The sequence below is a fragment of the Vipera ursinii genome (assembly GCF_947247035.1).
Source record: "Vipera ursinii genome assembly, chromosome: 4".
NCBI classification, from domain to species: Eukaryota; Metazoa; Chordata; class Lepidosauria; order Squamata; family Viperidae; genus Vipera; species Vipera ursinii.
The window spans coordinates 20148179-20164090 of NC_139514.1; the positions used below are offsets into that span (position 1 = coordinate 20148179).

The window sequence follows — 15912 nt, forward strand, 5'->3', positions numbered from 1 at the left end:
AATAGCTGGAGAAAAATTTATTCTCTCTTTTTTCTGTAAGCCAAAGTTGTGCTGCAGCTGCCAAAAAAGCCAACACAGTTCTAGGCTGCATTAACAGAGGGATAGAATCAAGATCACATGAAGTGTTAATACCACTTTACAATGCCTTGGTAAGGCCACACTTGGAATACTGCATCCAGTTTTGGTCACTGCGATGTAAAAAAGATGTTGAGACTCTAGAAAGAGTGCAGAGAAGAGCAACAAAGATGACTAGGGACTGGAGGCTAAAACAAATAAAGAACGGTTGCAGGAATTGGGCATGTCTAGTTTAATGAAAAGAAGGACTAGGAGTGATATCATAGCAGTGTTCTAATATCTCAGGGGTTGCCACAACGAAGAGGAAGTCAAGCTATTCTCCAAAGCACCTGAAGGCAGGACAAGAAGCAACGGATGGAAACTAATCAAGGAGAGAAGCAACCTAGAACTAAGGAGGAATTTCCTGACAGTTACTGCTAAGCTTGTAAGCCGCCCTGAGTCTTCGGAGAAGGGCGGGATATAAATGGAATTAAAATAAAAAATAAAAATAAATAGAACAATTAATCAGTGAAACAACCTGCCTCCAGAAGCTGTGAATGCTCCAACACTGGAAGTTTTTAAGAAAAAAATTGGACAACCATTTGACAGAAATGGTATAGGGTTTCCTGCCTAAGTACGGGGTTGGACTAGAAGACCTCTAACGTCCCTTCCAACTCTGTTATTCCATTCCATTCCGTTCTGTTTTGTTCTAGTCTTCACTTTGACAGTTACAGCATTATACTTTCAGTGCAGTTTAGCATTAAGGCTTGCATAAGCTGATAACACCTCAAATTCCCTTTTAATTTATCTGTTTTCTAAAGAAGAAATGGAATCAGGAATTAGGAGTTATGAATGAAATGAGGGATTACTTGGGAAATTCACCCAAGCTGCAGTGTAGTGGTTAAAGTATTAGACTAAAACTGAGAAGGCACAGAATTCAAGTCCACTTTCAGCCCTGGAAGCCCAATGGGTGATTTTGGGTCACACATAACCCTCAGCCCAACCAAACTAAGAGGAATGTTACCGTGGGGAGAAGAAAAAGAATGAGGACTATGAATCCGGCCTTGAGTTCCTGGAGGAAAGGTAGTAGTACAGGTAGTCCTTGAGTTACAATCACAACTGGGCCCAAAATTTACATTGCTAAGTGAAACATTTGTTCAGTGAGTTAGCCCAATTTACGACTTTTCTTGCCACAGTTGTTTAGTGAATCATTGTATTTGTTAAGTTAGTAACACAGTTATTAAGTGAATGACCCACTGACTTTGTTTGTCAGAAAGTTGCAAAAGGGGATCACTTGACCCCAGGACACTGCAATGGTCATAAATATGTAGTAGTTGACATGCATCTGAATTTTGATCATGGGAAGCTGCAATGGTCGTAAGTGTGAAAAATGGTCATGTCATTTTTTCAGTGCTGCTGTAACTTTGAACAGTCACTAAATGAACTGTTGTAAGTCACGGACTACCCGTGTATGAATGTAACAAATAAACAATAAAAATAAAGCCTGAACTGCAGGGAAATAGTCTCTTGCCACATTGTATCCCTTGTATATAAGACATGTTGCCTATAATTCAGGAAGTAGTAAATGACTATCACTAGCCATTGAAGGGACGCGGTGGCTCAGTGGGTTAGGACGCTGAGCTTGTCGATCAGAAGATCAGCAGTTTGGCGGGTCGAATCCCGAATGCCGCGTAACAGTGAGCGCCTGTTACTCGTCCCAGCTTCTGCCAACCTAGCAGTTCAAAAGCACGTAAAAATGCAAGTAGAAAAATAGAGACCACTACGATGTGAAGGTAACAGCGTTCCGTTAGCCTTTGGCATCTAGTCATGCTGGCCACATGACCACGGAGACGTCCTCGGACCAGTGGCGTAGCATGGGGGGTGCAGGGGGGCCGGCCTTACCGGGCGCAACATCTGGGGGGGCGCCCATTAAGCTCGCCGGAGGGGGACGATTCCGCTTCGCCGAGGGTCGGTGGTAGTGGGGGGACGGCAGCCGGTCAAGCCCGGCAACGCGTCCGATCCCGCCGCCGGCACCGGCACCTCTCCATCCGCCGACGCCCCGTTGGGATCAGGCCAAGGCGCGTTGGGACGGGGCAAAGAGAAGAGCAGTGCCGCTGCCGCCCTTTCCGTGCCGGATTCGCACCCGGGGCAAAAACAAAACAAAACACAAAGGCGCCAAGGAGGGCCCGCTCAGCGGCGCTTCGGAAGGCCCGAGTGGGCTCTGCCGCTTCGTCTCCGCGATCGTGCGCGAAGCCAAGCTGGGGATGGAGGCAGCCGGCAAAGGCTCGGCTTACGAGCCTCGCGGAAGATCAGCCACCCACTCGCAGGAGGGGCGGAGCGGGACGCCGCAGTGTCCACATGGCTCCGCGCCGTGGTTAATCCCCGCTGCATCTGCGGCTGCCATGGCGGGGGAAAAGGAACGGCGGGTTAAGTTTTCGAGGGACGAGTTACTCGCCTTTTTTTTATTTCCCTCCACCCCACCCCACCCCACCCCGCTCGCTTCTTTTTCCCCAGGGAATCTGAAGCTACTTTGCGCACATCAAAAGCCTTGAGTATTTGCGGCTGAACTCTGAAAATCGCTGACCCGAAGGCAGCCCTCTCAAAGCACCAATCCAAACGGAAGCGGGGGGGGCAGAGATTCATTCGCCCCGACCCACCTTTATTCAGGGAGGCGTGCATCACACGCCAATTTTTTTTTTATTTAGGGTTTTGATGAACACACGACAAGGGGAGCAATAGTCGTCCCTGGCATTCCTTTAAGCCAGTGGTGTAGCGTGGGGGGGGGTGCAGGGGGGGCCGGGCGCAACATCTGGAGGGGCACATTAGATGCATTTTACTTTAATTACATCAGTATTTTCATAACAAACTATACATGTGCTTAGGGGGTAAGGGTTTCTTTAACTAATCTAGTGGAAGAGACTCGAGTGTTAAAATCCACGGGTTAGGGGGCGCAAATTACTTCCTTGCCCCGGGTGCTGACAACCCACGCTACGCCACTGCCTCGGACAAGCGCTGGCTCTTCGGCTTTGAAACGGAGATGAGCACCAGCCCCTAGAGTTGGAAACGACTAGCACGCATGTGCGGGGGAACCTTTACCTTTACCTTAGCCATTGATGGTTGGATCCTTCATGAACCTGTCTTGTCCCTTTTTAAAGCCATCCAAATTAACAGGCATTACATCTGCTGGCAACAGATTCCACACTTTAATTATGTAGTTTGTGAAAAAGCATTTTGTTCTGTTGATCTTGAATCTCCCCTAATTTAGGGGAATATCTACATAAAGCTTGTTTTTTTAATAAACCTCTATTATTTTTCCCTTCACTGTCTTTTGTCCTAAACAATCCCAAATGTTGTAGTTTTTCTACATTACAGAACTTTCCCAGCTCTTGAACTGTTTCTTTGGCATAAAGCAAGAGGACAAATCTCTAGACTTTTGATATGGCACAACAGTGCCCCCTAAAGTGTCTGACAAATTGGACCCACAGCTAGAAGCCAGAACAAAAACAATCCAGCTTTTGTTCCCTTAAAAAGCCATGTAATCCTATTTATATAATGTCATAACTTGGGAAAAATAGACTGCATCTTTACAATTATATCAAGAATTACTAAGATGGCTTTAATTGTTAAATAATTTTTTACTTGCTATCTAGATCCAGAACATCCATAGTTGAGCATTCTGTTTTGCTGGACAAAACAATCTTCACAGAGAAAATGGCTTTCACTTTTCCTCTATGTTCTGTAGAACTGAGGATGATGCTAAAAAAAAAGAGACAAAAGAGAGAGACAAATATACAGAGAAGAGGAGCATATAAATATTCCATCAGGAGATCTAGATGCTACCTCTAACTAGCTCTTTAGCTATGAACTGTCACAGTTTATATGTTGACAGTCAAGATTTTATTCAAGAAAGTAGCAAGCATCTAATCAGCCTAGGCTATTTGTGTTGATCTTCTTCACAATTCTGGATATGCGTTCACTTTGTTTGCTTTTTCCTATATGCTATATTCCCTTTTCCCAATAAGTACATTTTTATAACAAAATAATAGTCTAAAGTTTGATATAACAAGGGAATTTCTTGGGCTAGGCAGAAGTGAAATTTTTTGGCAGAGCAGCCAAGACGTTCCCAGCTTATAGACAAGGGGTGTCAAGAAGTTCAACCTCACTGGTAGCAGCCTAATGTAAAAGTTCTTTATTGCGGAACTCGTGGAAAAGGGGATCTGAAGGGAGATTTTAAATTATCCCCTCTCAGTTTGCAATAAAATAGGCTATTTACCAGAAGTCATCATTTCTGTTCTATTTTCTCTGCCTGTCTGCCTCTCTTTTAATATCTCCTCAGACCTTTCTCAATGGGCTATTTCAGAAGTTTAAATTATGAGGAATATGTCTGCTTTTATGTAGCTATCAAAAGACACACTTTAGAGAATAACTCTGCTTATCAGAATAATAATAACAATAATAAATATGATTTATGTTCATATTATCCTATTAATAAATCCACCAATTTTTATTACACCGCGTCTAGCTTTTTCATGTGCAATAAACAACATTTTTAAGTAGATTAGATATTCCTGGGTGAGAAAAGAATAAAGAAATGCATGACTCTCTCTATATATGTGCATGTGTGCGCGGACACACACACACATGCACGCACACACACACTGGAATAATCACTATATCTACTTCCTGACAGCCTTCCAGCATGCTCAGATTTTAATCTTTAGATTTAAGACATTGCTTCTACTTTATAGGATTCATACTGAAGCTGAGGTATCACAGAATTTTGACAAACAATCAAAAGGATATAATTTGGAGGAAGAAAATTCCAGCTTAAGACCTGATTCGCTAGTGCAAGGTAACGCTGAAAGACAGAAGACATCTGAGCATTAAGATTTTCACGCCGGCTGAATTCCTGTAGTACCTCTACTGTGAGCATAAAAATCTGGCGGAGATTGTCCTCCTGTGCAGAATAAAGACAAGATGTTTTAATAATCTTTTTAATTTTTGCACAATATAAATCAGTATGCAAGTCAAGTTAAACATTTCAATTACAACTCTCAGATCAACCTAACTTTATCCCTCATGGACTGAATCTTTTACACAAAAATCATGCAATTGCTACTAAAATAACATTTAATTCTTTTTCATCTGAGAAGTTAGTTAATCATATACGAATCATATCAAAAGATCATCTAGTCCAGTATGCCCTATCTTACAAGCCCACAGGAAATTCACAAAGAGGAAAAGGAGTGTAATTCCACAATCTACTCATGTGACATTGCAACACACTGCCATTGCTATGCCTCTGCCTCTGAGCATGAAGCACATCCTTCCGTTCTGTTCTGAATCACGCACCATTCAGGTTTGCTGATGACAAGAGCTTCTCTTAGTAGTTTGTCAAAAGAACTTAATTGTAGCCGTGATGGGTTCAAAACCCATCTTATTTCAACCTTTGCTTCTCATGGTGGTCAACCAATTGCTCCCACTATTACTCTCCTATAATTGGTATCCAAAGACATATTGCGCTCAATTAGGAGGTAATGTTTTTCCAAATTAAAGTGTCCCAAATATTCTAGCCTTTTCTCCCATAAGTAAGGTATACAAGTCACCTGATATTTTTTGCACAGCTGCCACACACTACATTGATACTAACATTTACAAATTCATTTTTTTGTTATTAGTAATACATATCCGGGTTTCATCAATGCATGTGTAAAGTTAGGTGTCTTTGCCCAGGGTGAATTGCTTTATACTTCTTCAAACTGAGGTGCATTTACTCACTTTTTTTCCTGAAGAGTTCCAAACAATATAAAACCGACATTATAGGCCTCACCCTGTTAGCCTTCCGTAAAGCTTTAAAGACCTGGCTATGTTCCCAAGCCTGGAGTTCTACATGCACCAGGGGCCACACCTCCTGCCTATATTGTTAACAGGCCAGATGTCTTCCTTTGTATGTACTCGAATTAAGACGTTTTAATATTGTTGAGTGTTTTAATGGTTTTTACTGTTTTGATTATTTTAATTTTTTAAAGATTTTAATTATAATATACATTTCTGAATTGTGAGCTGCCCAGAGTTGTTTGCTAAAATCAAATCAAATCAATCAACCAATCGTGTGTATATAGGCAGTTGATTTTTTCCTTTTACACAACCAATTAATGACATTAAGTTTTCCAGAAATTTTTAGAGTGTTTTAACAAAAGGCTTTTGAAAAATCCACTAATGTTTCCGTGACTAATAAATATTTTTGCTGACACTCAGGGTATAGTTAATATAACAGGATTCAGGATTTACTTGTAAAAGACAATTGTTTACTTTTTTCTTTGATATGATAGATAATTCTATCTTTAATCATGCTTTCTACATTTATTCAGAACAGATGTTAAATTTCTGGCATGTAACTTCCTTGATAATTCCTGAGTTCCATTCCAGTTCTCTAATACAAGTAGAATAATGCTACATATTTTTCCTAGGAGATCAGCAATTTCACATGTTAGTCCTTTAAAAACAGTTGGATGGACAGCATCTGGTACTAGTTATTTGATTTCAGCCAATGATGTCAACTCCTTTTGCTTCCAAAGAATGTAAAGATGTTTTGTGGTTTTTAATTGCGAGATTTTTAAAAACTTCATTAGTGGTATGGCTGCTCAAATGCTTTTTTTGTTGTCTGCTTGTATTTAATTTATTCAAATGTGTTCCTCTAAGCTCTTATAGAAGTAGCATTTAAACTTATATACCCAACCCCTGGTCTGTGGCATGCCAGCAACCGGTCCGCACAAACAAGCAAAGTCCTATTCATGGGATGTAGGCAGCACACAAAAGTGGAAAAAACTTTCTCCACAGAACCAGTCCCTGGTGCCCAAAAGGTTGGGGACCTCTGTTATATAGCACTCCATAGTGCTTTACAGTACTCTCTGAGTGGTTTACAGTGTTAGAATATTGCCTCCAACCACCTGGGTCCTTATTTTACCAACCTCAGAAGAATGGAAGGCTTGAGCCCATCAGGATCAATCTCCTGACTGTGGGCAGAGTTAGCCTGCAATACTGCTTTCTAACCACTGTGCCACCACAGCTCTTATCATTTGGAAAGGATTCTACTCTCTGGACAGCCTTCCATTTTTATTTCTATAATTTTCTTGGTAGTACTTGCAACCTTTCCTTATGGTATTCATTGTATGTTATTACTTTCATCTGAGTAGCTGTGGAAATATATGAGAGAAATATATGAGTTACTATCACATAGGCACCCCCACACTTTCTAACCTGAAATTTAATTCCTTCTGCATATTAGAATTACATCATTCTCTTCCATATGTCTGCAATGTCATGGATCTTTCCCTGTTCATATTGTTCTTGGAAACACAGAAACACATACTTACCTGAAATATTAGTTTGCAATTGCCGTGGAATTCCATACTTAATCCAATGTTGCTGGTTTTACTTGAACTTGAGAACTCACTTAGCAATGCGGTTAAAATGGAACAGGCCAGAGTTTGCTGAGAAAATTTGATGAGAAAAGATTTATTAGTTGAGTAATTTATTGTGTAAATTTTTATTATATCAGATCTTTTATCATTAAAAACGATAAATGTCACATCCATTCTCAGATTTGGATTTAGTCAAAAAAGCATTTGTTACCTGGTCTTGATATTGTTATTTTTGAACTCCATGGTAGTTTAAAGAATGTGGAGAAACTAGTCTGTGCATATTAGGCATTTCAGAGAATGCTTACTAATTCAAAAGTAGGGACATTCATGTATTTATTTAGCAATTCTGTATGGTACCATGGTTACAACCCCCAGACTTATTGAAAAAAATGACAGTAATATGAGTGAAACTCATAAAAACAGTAATGTTCTAGACCACCCTATCTAGATGCCTATTCTCTCCAAAACTCTTTACAACAGTTCCATTTTCACCAGTTGTCAGAATACTGCCAAGGTTAGTGTCAAACTGGCATGTGGAAGGAGACGGTTCCATAGAACAGGGACTATAATTGGAGAACACTGCTTCCAGCATCCTGCCACCCTCATCTCCCAAAATCAAAAGGATATTGTTGAATTGATTCCATTTGGAAAAAAACAGGTGCAAAGCTATATAGAGCTTTCTATGTTAAAATCAGCACTTTCAATTGCAACCATAAATCTACTAGAAGCCAGCGTAGGACTTTCCTCTTATCTGCCAAAGTGCAGGTCACCTCATTTTTACAACAACAGCAGTTTCTAAGCAGTATTTAATTGCAGTAATTTAGACATACGGTGATAAAGGTGTGAGTTATCATGGCTGTTGCATGTTCTTTTTTCTGAACTACCAGTAAACAGTTTGACCCAGACTCAATAGGCCCAAAGCATTGGAAACTTGGCAGCTGGTTGGGTTGTAATCTCCCTTAGTGGATGACTGTTATTTTATCTAGGGAAAACTTACAAAGTTAAATTTGCCATTTATCTTTTTTAGTTACTACTTTTTATTTCTGTCCTGTCACAGTATTTATTTTTTATTCACCTTTTCTGCTTGTTTGTTTCTGGTCAGGCTTCTTGATTCTCGGCCTCTTCTTCTGAATGTTTATTTGTAAATGATAGAGGAAACGAAATAAATGACCCTTCCTTCCCAGTGAGAGTCATCAAAGTTGGCTATCATTTAGTTTGTCTCTTTATTTGGCTCTAGGATTTTGGCTTTGTTTATTCAGCTTTTCTCACAAGTCTTGTGATGACAGAGCTCCCAGGCAGCCATCTTCTCTTTTTCATTCCTTCTTGTTTGATTGGTGGCTGCTGTTTGATTGGCAGCTGAGTTAGCTTGATGATGCAAATGCAGGGGAAGGAACATGGGCCTTCCAGCCTTCCACAATGGCCAAATCTCTTAATCCACTAAATCAGAACTGGCACATCAACTAAAGCTGGGCAAAGACCACTCCCCTCCAACCATGATGAAAAGTCATCGGCCAATTCTTTCAGGGGAAGCACTACCTATTAAAAGTACACGTGACAAAGAACCTCAATGAACAAATAGTAACTCCATCTTCCTATACTTCATTGGAGACAATCTCTCCAGCTACAAAACCCCTAACAGGAACAGGCACTCCAAAAAAAGTGGAATCACTATAATATAGTTCCTATTACTCCCAATTTTCATAGACATTCCAGAAAGATGCCATAATTGGTGATACCAAATGATGCTGAGAGGTTTAATAGTGCTGGACTTTCCTTGGTTTCGATTTTGTCCTATTTTGGGGGTACATTTTGAACTAAAATCAACAGGAATGTATTTATGTTTTTGGTCTAACCTAGTAGAGTATACAAATAATTTTAGACAAATAATTTACTAGGCAAGAAGCACAAATTATCTTTGGTCTGAAAACATTAATGGGATACCAATGTGTAAAGTCTTCATGTTAATATTTACTGTTTGTTATACTTTCTATATTTGCAAAGTTCTATTAAGATCATGGCATACTAGCAATAATCATGTATGAATTAAAAGTATTTCTTTGGTCTTGGTGAATCACAGCACAAACACTACTATGCAAGTTTTAAAACTTCATCAGGTAGCACTGATTCATTAGGAGGTTCTTCTCGCCCCACCAAAGTGGAGTTCAAAACAGGATAGATCTCATTATTGAAGTTAATACTGGCAGGAAAGATCAGCTTAAACAGAACACTGTAGCTAGAAATATCTACTTTATAAGAAAATTATGGTTCATTTATTGACTCTATTTCTAAAGCAATGGATCAGACAGACAGATTTTATGGTGCATTTCAATCATTCCAATAAACCTGTTTATATGTGAGAGTCACATGCTGGGTCAGTCAAATCCTGCTACTAAGCTAACAAATTCTTATAATCAATGCCTTCTTAATGAAATTGTAAAACTTTTGTGCTTAAATTAGTAGTAAAGGTTCCCCAAGAATAAAAGCATTTGCTATAGCTTTATTCTGAAAGTTAATAGGACTTATTTAGAATTAAGGCTAAATGCAAAGACAACCCCTACAGCCCCATATATACCACTAACTTTTATACAGAATAGTAGAAATCTGTGTAAGTTTAGTTGACCCTGAAAAACATATATATGAAACTGCAAAATACAAAGTATATAAATTTCCAGAATGCACAGGTACTTCTTCCTCCAATATTATTTAAAGCTTAATTCTTAAGGTAAATTTTAAAGTATCAAACTAGTAAATGATGATTTCATAATATCTAGCTCCTCCATACATTATGCAAAAGGTAGCATGTTTTATATTTCTTACAATAGATGTACATACAATGGAAGTATACAACTATTGGCTTTATTCCTAGACTATTTGGAGCCAAGGTGCCACGGGCGGGCAGAGGAATAGGAATTGTTAAAGGGTCATGAATGCAGGCAAGCGTCCAGGGGTTAAACAGAAATATGCACACTACCTCTGAACTCCCGAAAGATTAAAGTTGTGATGATACTATTTATGCGAGGTCATGCAACAGCTGACAGTAGTTCCATCCACCCACCAACTGCAACATCTTTGTTCAGAAATGCCTCTGATGTCAATACCTTGACCCCACACACAAGCTAGTTATCACAGTCGCTATGTACAAAATTGATAGTCTTCTTTGTTATATAAATCCCAAACAGATAAAAAGAAAACTGTAGAAATTTATGTGAAATATATATGCAAGCTGAATGTAATAGCTGATTTCCGTAATGATCGTGGACTCACTAGCCACAATAACACAAAGTTTCATATTTAATTTTTTACTTTTTATTAGATTTATACGGCTGTCAAACTCAAAAACATAAATTGCATAGCACCTGAGAGAAAAAGCATCATAGAGTCAGTACAACCAGAAAACGTGCTTCATTATACACCCAGGGGCCCCAGCTTGAGCACAGATCCAAGTCTTCAAAGCCTTGCAGAAGGTCCAGCAAGGTTCGGGCCAATCATCAGATCTCTGGAGAGATGATATTCCAGAGAGTGGTTGCCATGACAAAAAAAGGCTATGCTCCTGGGGCCTGCCAAATGACACTCCCCAAAAGACAGGACCCAAAGCATGCCTATTCTGTCAGACCTGATGGGATGAATAGAAACAATTGGGGAGTGTCCCGTAAGTAACCCAGTCCCAAACCACGAAGGGCTTTAAAGGTGACTACCAGCACTATGAATTGCACCCAGAAGCATACTGGGAGCAATGCGGTGTCACATGCATTGAGTAACAGGAGCCATTACTATTTACGCCACCATAGTCTGGATTGCCTGATTGAGAATTTTATTTTCTTATTCTCTGGATCTAGAAGTGTATGCATTACAGTATAGCTGACTATGGAATGATGAAGGTTTTGATTGTGCATGAACAGATAAAAGGCTAAGGATAACAGAATTGTATAAGCTGCATTTCTAGTGTTGGAATGTTGAATTTCAGATGTCGTAGAACTCTACAAAAATTAGAACAAAGATGGCCCAAAAAATTGCTTTTAACAACTGCCGCTCATTGTGCAAATTTAATGAGTAACTACAGAGAGAACATCATCCAGTTAAGGGTGAACCTATAAAACTAGTCTACTGCCTCACTTAACAGAAATGTTATGAGTTCTACCACATGAACAAATTACATGCTCAAACAATAACCCTGGTCTGACAACATAAAATACTTCTTTTGTTTGGAGAGTGGATTATTTCTTAGAATAGCCTGGCACTTACCCCAGTTGGGTAGTTATAAAAGTCTGCCATGCTTAAAAGAGACTTTCAGCTGCTCTAAGAGGAGATCAATCAGAATGTGCTAAGAGAGATTAACTGGGCAATCAGATACTCAGTGGAAGTTAAGCAGTCTTAGACAATCATTGTTTTTTTTCTTCTTTCTTTTTTTTAATAAACTCCCTCTAAAAAGCTACTTCCCTGTTAAAACAAAGAAACAAACAGAAAGTACAGCAATGCACTGAAAAATAGACAACTGTGAATATTCCTGTCTTATAAAGGATGGTTCATGCCTTTAAAAAAGAATTTCATTTAAATGAAAAAATTAAAGCTATAATGAATGTTAGAATGGATTTCACACTTGTGACTGGGCGGTTGGTGGAAAACGTGCACCAGTATTTGAGTGTGCTTAGATTACAGGGGATGAAAGGGATATAAGAGTTCAAAGAGTTTAGGAAAATATAGAGGCTAGTATACACCTGTCCAAAACTTAGAAATTGATCAGAGAATAAATTTCAGAGTTAAAACTGTTGTGTCTGCATCAGGCATTTGTGCTTCAGTCATCAGCATAAAAAGGAACATTTGGTTTGCCTGTTCAAAAATTAACTCTCGAAACTTCAAAATCCATTAGGATGATCTTACCGTTTTCCATGCAGGAGAAAATGTATTTATCTTTATATCTACGGAAACTGCAAAAGAATAATGCACTTTAGGCAAAGAGGTTGCACAGTTGTGTTTTCCTAGCCTATCGAGTTAATCCTACTGTCTTAAATCATTCTCAGATAGTGTCGAGAAGATTTATTGGGCTGCTGTTCTTCTCAAATGCTTCTGTGAAATCTATATTGTCAGTGTTAACTGATGCCTAAGAAGACAGGAAGTATTTGATAACATCCTTCAAGAGATACTTATAACTAATACAGTGGGAGGAAGCAGGCACAGTGCCACAAGGCAACTCTGCCGGTAATAAAAGCAAAATGAAATCAAAACATTCTCTAGAACAGCTAATTCAAAAGTTACTTTCTTTAATTTTTTGTCCTTGAACAATCTCTATCAGATGAAAAGGTACTAAAATTCACCTTAGGTATAATAAAAGCAGAAGCTAACAAATAAAAAAAAACCAAAACCTGAATGATACATAACAGACCACTAATGATTATTTGTGTTAGCCATTGCAAGATATTTGAGGTCAGTCCAATTCCAATGTTCTTTCTTAGACTCCTTTTGGAGTAATGTTGTACAATATGTTGAATTACTGGGAAAAACCGAATGTTTTAGGAGATGGGAACATATTTCAAACGATGATTCAAAGGATGGATGTCAGAGATGTAATGATTTGGCAATTTTGAGATAATTATATATTCTGTTAAGCAGAAAATGTAACACTCTCTGCCTTTGGAAAATGTTTTTGGAGGGGCTTGATGAACACTGATAGCGTAGTTTTTTCCTTTTAAAGTTATTAAATCAGATTAACTTGCAATATATTTGTAGTTAAATATTTTTCTTTTTAATGTTTTTCTTCCTTAGGTTTCGACCTTTTTTTCCTTCAGTGCAGTGAACTGTTCATTTTTATTTTATGCATGTTTGTTTGAAAATAAATTAATAAAAATAAAATCAATATTTTTTTAAAACGATAAATTGGAATGTAAAAACTGCTTATCATTAAGCTATGACTTATTTAACCATGACTTACTGAATTCCCAATGGATTCATGCAAGAAAAGTTATGGTATCAGAAATCAGAATAAAAGCTCATCCTGCAAATCATCTGAGCCTATTCCAAAATGAGAGGGAGAAGATACCTGAAGGAAATATGAGACCACTGGTTCTCCACCAAAAGATTCAAAGATAGCGAGCCAAGCAAAGGTTGAATGCAACTGGTTTCAATATGACGGGCAATATATAATGTACATATTATTATTACTTATTGTTCAATTACATAATATTCAGTTCAGAAAGGAGCCCAGAACAATTTTCAAAAAATAAGTAAAAAATAAGGAATCAGAGTTAGAGTTACAGTCTTGACATTCATCAGACACCTGAATACTATAATTTAAAATAACATTTAATTAAAAATCAGCCTGATCCCACAGGAGTTATTAAGCCTCAAACATCCAGGTGAACGGATGCATATTTAATTGATATTTAAAACAAGACAGCATATGGGGCTAAACTTATTTCCATTAAGAGTAAATGTAATTCTTGCTTAGCAACTGCCTCGTTCAGCAACTGTTTGAAGTTACAACAATGCTGAAAATAATAACTTGACAACCAATGCCCACACTTACAATCTTTGCAGTGTTCCTCAGTTATGTGATCACCATTACTGTCAGTATATATTGCTGTATGCCTGATCTGTGGTTCCCCCCCGCCCCAAACTTGCCCAGTGGATAGATTGGAAAGGAAGGAATTACAAGAGAGTAAGTAATGGATAATACACATCAAATTGGTAATGCACATCAAAAGCCATGTGGTGTAACCAGCAGCCAGGAAGAGTTGTGTAGGAATGATGAAGCTGAGCATGAGAGAGGATTCAAGAGCTTCATCAGTTGAGGGTCCCTTCATGTCCACAAGAGATCTAAATCCATCCCTCTTTGAATTCTATTGACTTTTATCTACTTCCAATTTGCCTTGGCCATTATTAGTTTAGATTCTTGTTTAGAGATAGTATAGAATAAATTGATACTCATTTCAACAACCGCAGTTCCTGATTTCTTGCATCTGACAGGTTGGGAGCCATAAGTGCACTATGCAAACAGCCCTCTGTATTCCCCACTGTGTGCCTGCTTACTCTCTTGTAATCCCTTCCTCTCCAATCTCTCTTGTCTCTGAGGAGAAGGAAATGATTCAGGCATTTCTGTCTACAGAAATTCCTTGTGTCTTTTTCTCACCCCGAATGAAAACGGATAATAAAGCATCATTGTTTAAACATTGTTAAGCACAGTCAGCCAAATTAGCACATAAACTACTCAGATTTTCAAGAAGAGTCTTCAATGCACAGTATTGAGTGCAGAGCTAGTTCACTCCTTGTGATGTACTTCTGGATAGTGCGCAAGCATCAACTGAATGGACTAGAAGTCTTAGACAGCCAAACAACTATTCTGTATTAACACTGTAGTCTCCTGGCTAATGTACCATTGCCATACACTAAATAAATACTGTAATAATGCACAGAATGTTATTCCTTTTTTAAAGCTTGAAACTATTACAAATTAATTGCTAGTCCTAATATCTGGAAGGAACATTTTCTATCCACGGTCCCCCATAATATTAATAAGCTGTTCAAAAATATAAAAGCTGCATTCCTATCATTTATTCCTATAAACAATAGTTACTGAATTTTAAAAGTGTGGTATTTTGAATTTGGGATACTAGTTTAGTATTACATTTATTTTTGTTGTTGTTGTTGTTAGCTGCGAAGTCGTGTCCGACCCATCACGACCCTATGGACAATGTTCCTCCAGGCCTTCCTGTCCTCTACCATCTGCTGGAGTCCATTTAAGCTCACTCCTACTGCTTCAGTGACTCCATCCAGCCACCTCATTCTCTGTCGTCCCATTCTTCTCTTGCCCTCAATCTTTCCCAGCATTAGGCTCTTCTCCAGTGAGTCCTTCCTTCTCATTAGGTGGCCAAAGTATTTGAGTTTCAACTTCAGGATCTGGCCTTCTAAAGAGCAGTCAGGGTTGATCTCCTCTAGGACTGACCGGTTTGATCGCCTTGCAGTCCAAGGGACTCACAGGAGTCTTCTCCAGCACCAGAGTTCAAAATTACATTTATATAACCAATCTTTTCTGGCTCTTCAAAAGTGATTTGTATTATATTAAATGTAATTAGCATAAAGTATATTTGTATTGCTCCTTCTTATGGCATGCAAATGATTTAACAGTCTTTGACAGATCTGAAGAAATCCTGTTCTTTGTAATCACTTTAATCTTTTTTAACTTTTTAGTTTTTAAAAAAATCTTGGGTTTTATCTTATATTATAGGCAGAAACAACTTTGCATGCCTAATTGTAAAACATACAAAAACGTTAACAGTGCAAAAACATAAAGACTAATGGTGTCAAATATAAACCAGGGATGAGGACAAAGATAAGCATCTTTTTATATCTCTTTTGGGTTTTGCTTTGTTGTGTGCAGGGGTAAGATAGTATGACCTGTTTTTAAATTCATGCAGTTTTTAACAAACAGCTAATTTACTTT

At 38.5% G+C, this 15912-nt stretch overlaps 1 protein-coding gene across 1 annotated transcript in view; it reads right to left on the reverse strand.

Annotated features, from left to right (window-relative positions):
• The window catches only part of XPO4 (exportin 4), an 81626-nt gene that overhangs the window by 40667 nt on the left and 25047 nt on the right, over positions 1-15912 (reverse strand). Inside the window, exons 5-6 of the mRNA XM_083362021.1 lie at positions 7431-7547; positions 4840-5011 (exon numbers count right to left, since the gene is read on the reverse strand). Of these exons, the coding sequence (XP_083218147.1) occupies positions 4840-5011; positions 7431-7547 (289 nt within the window). The remainder of the gene's footprint in view (positions 1-4839; positions 5012-7430; positions 7548-15912) is intronic.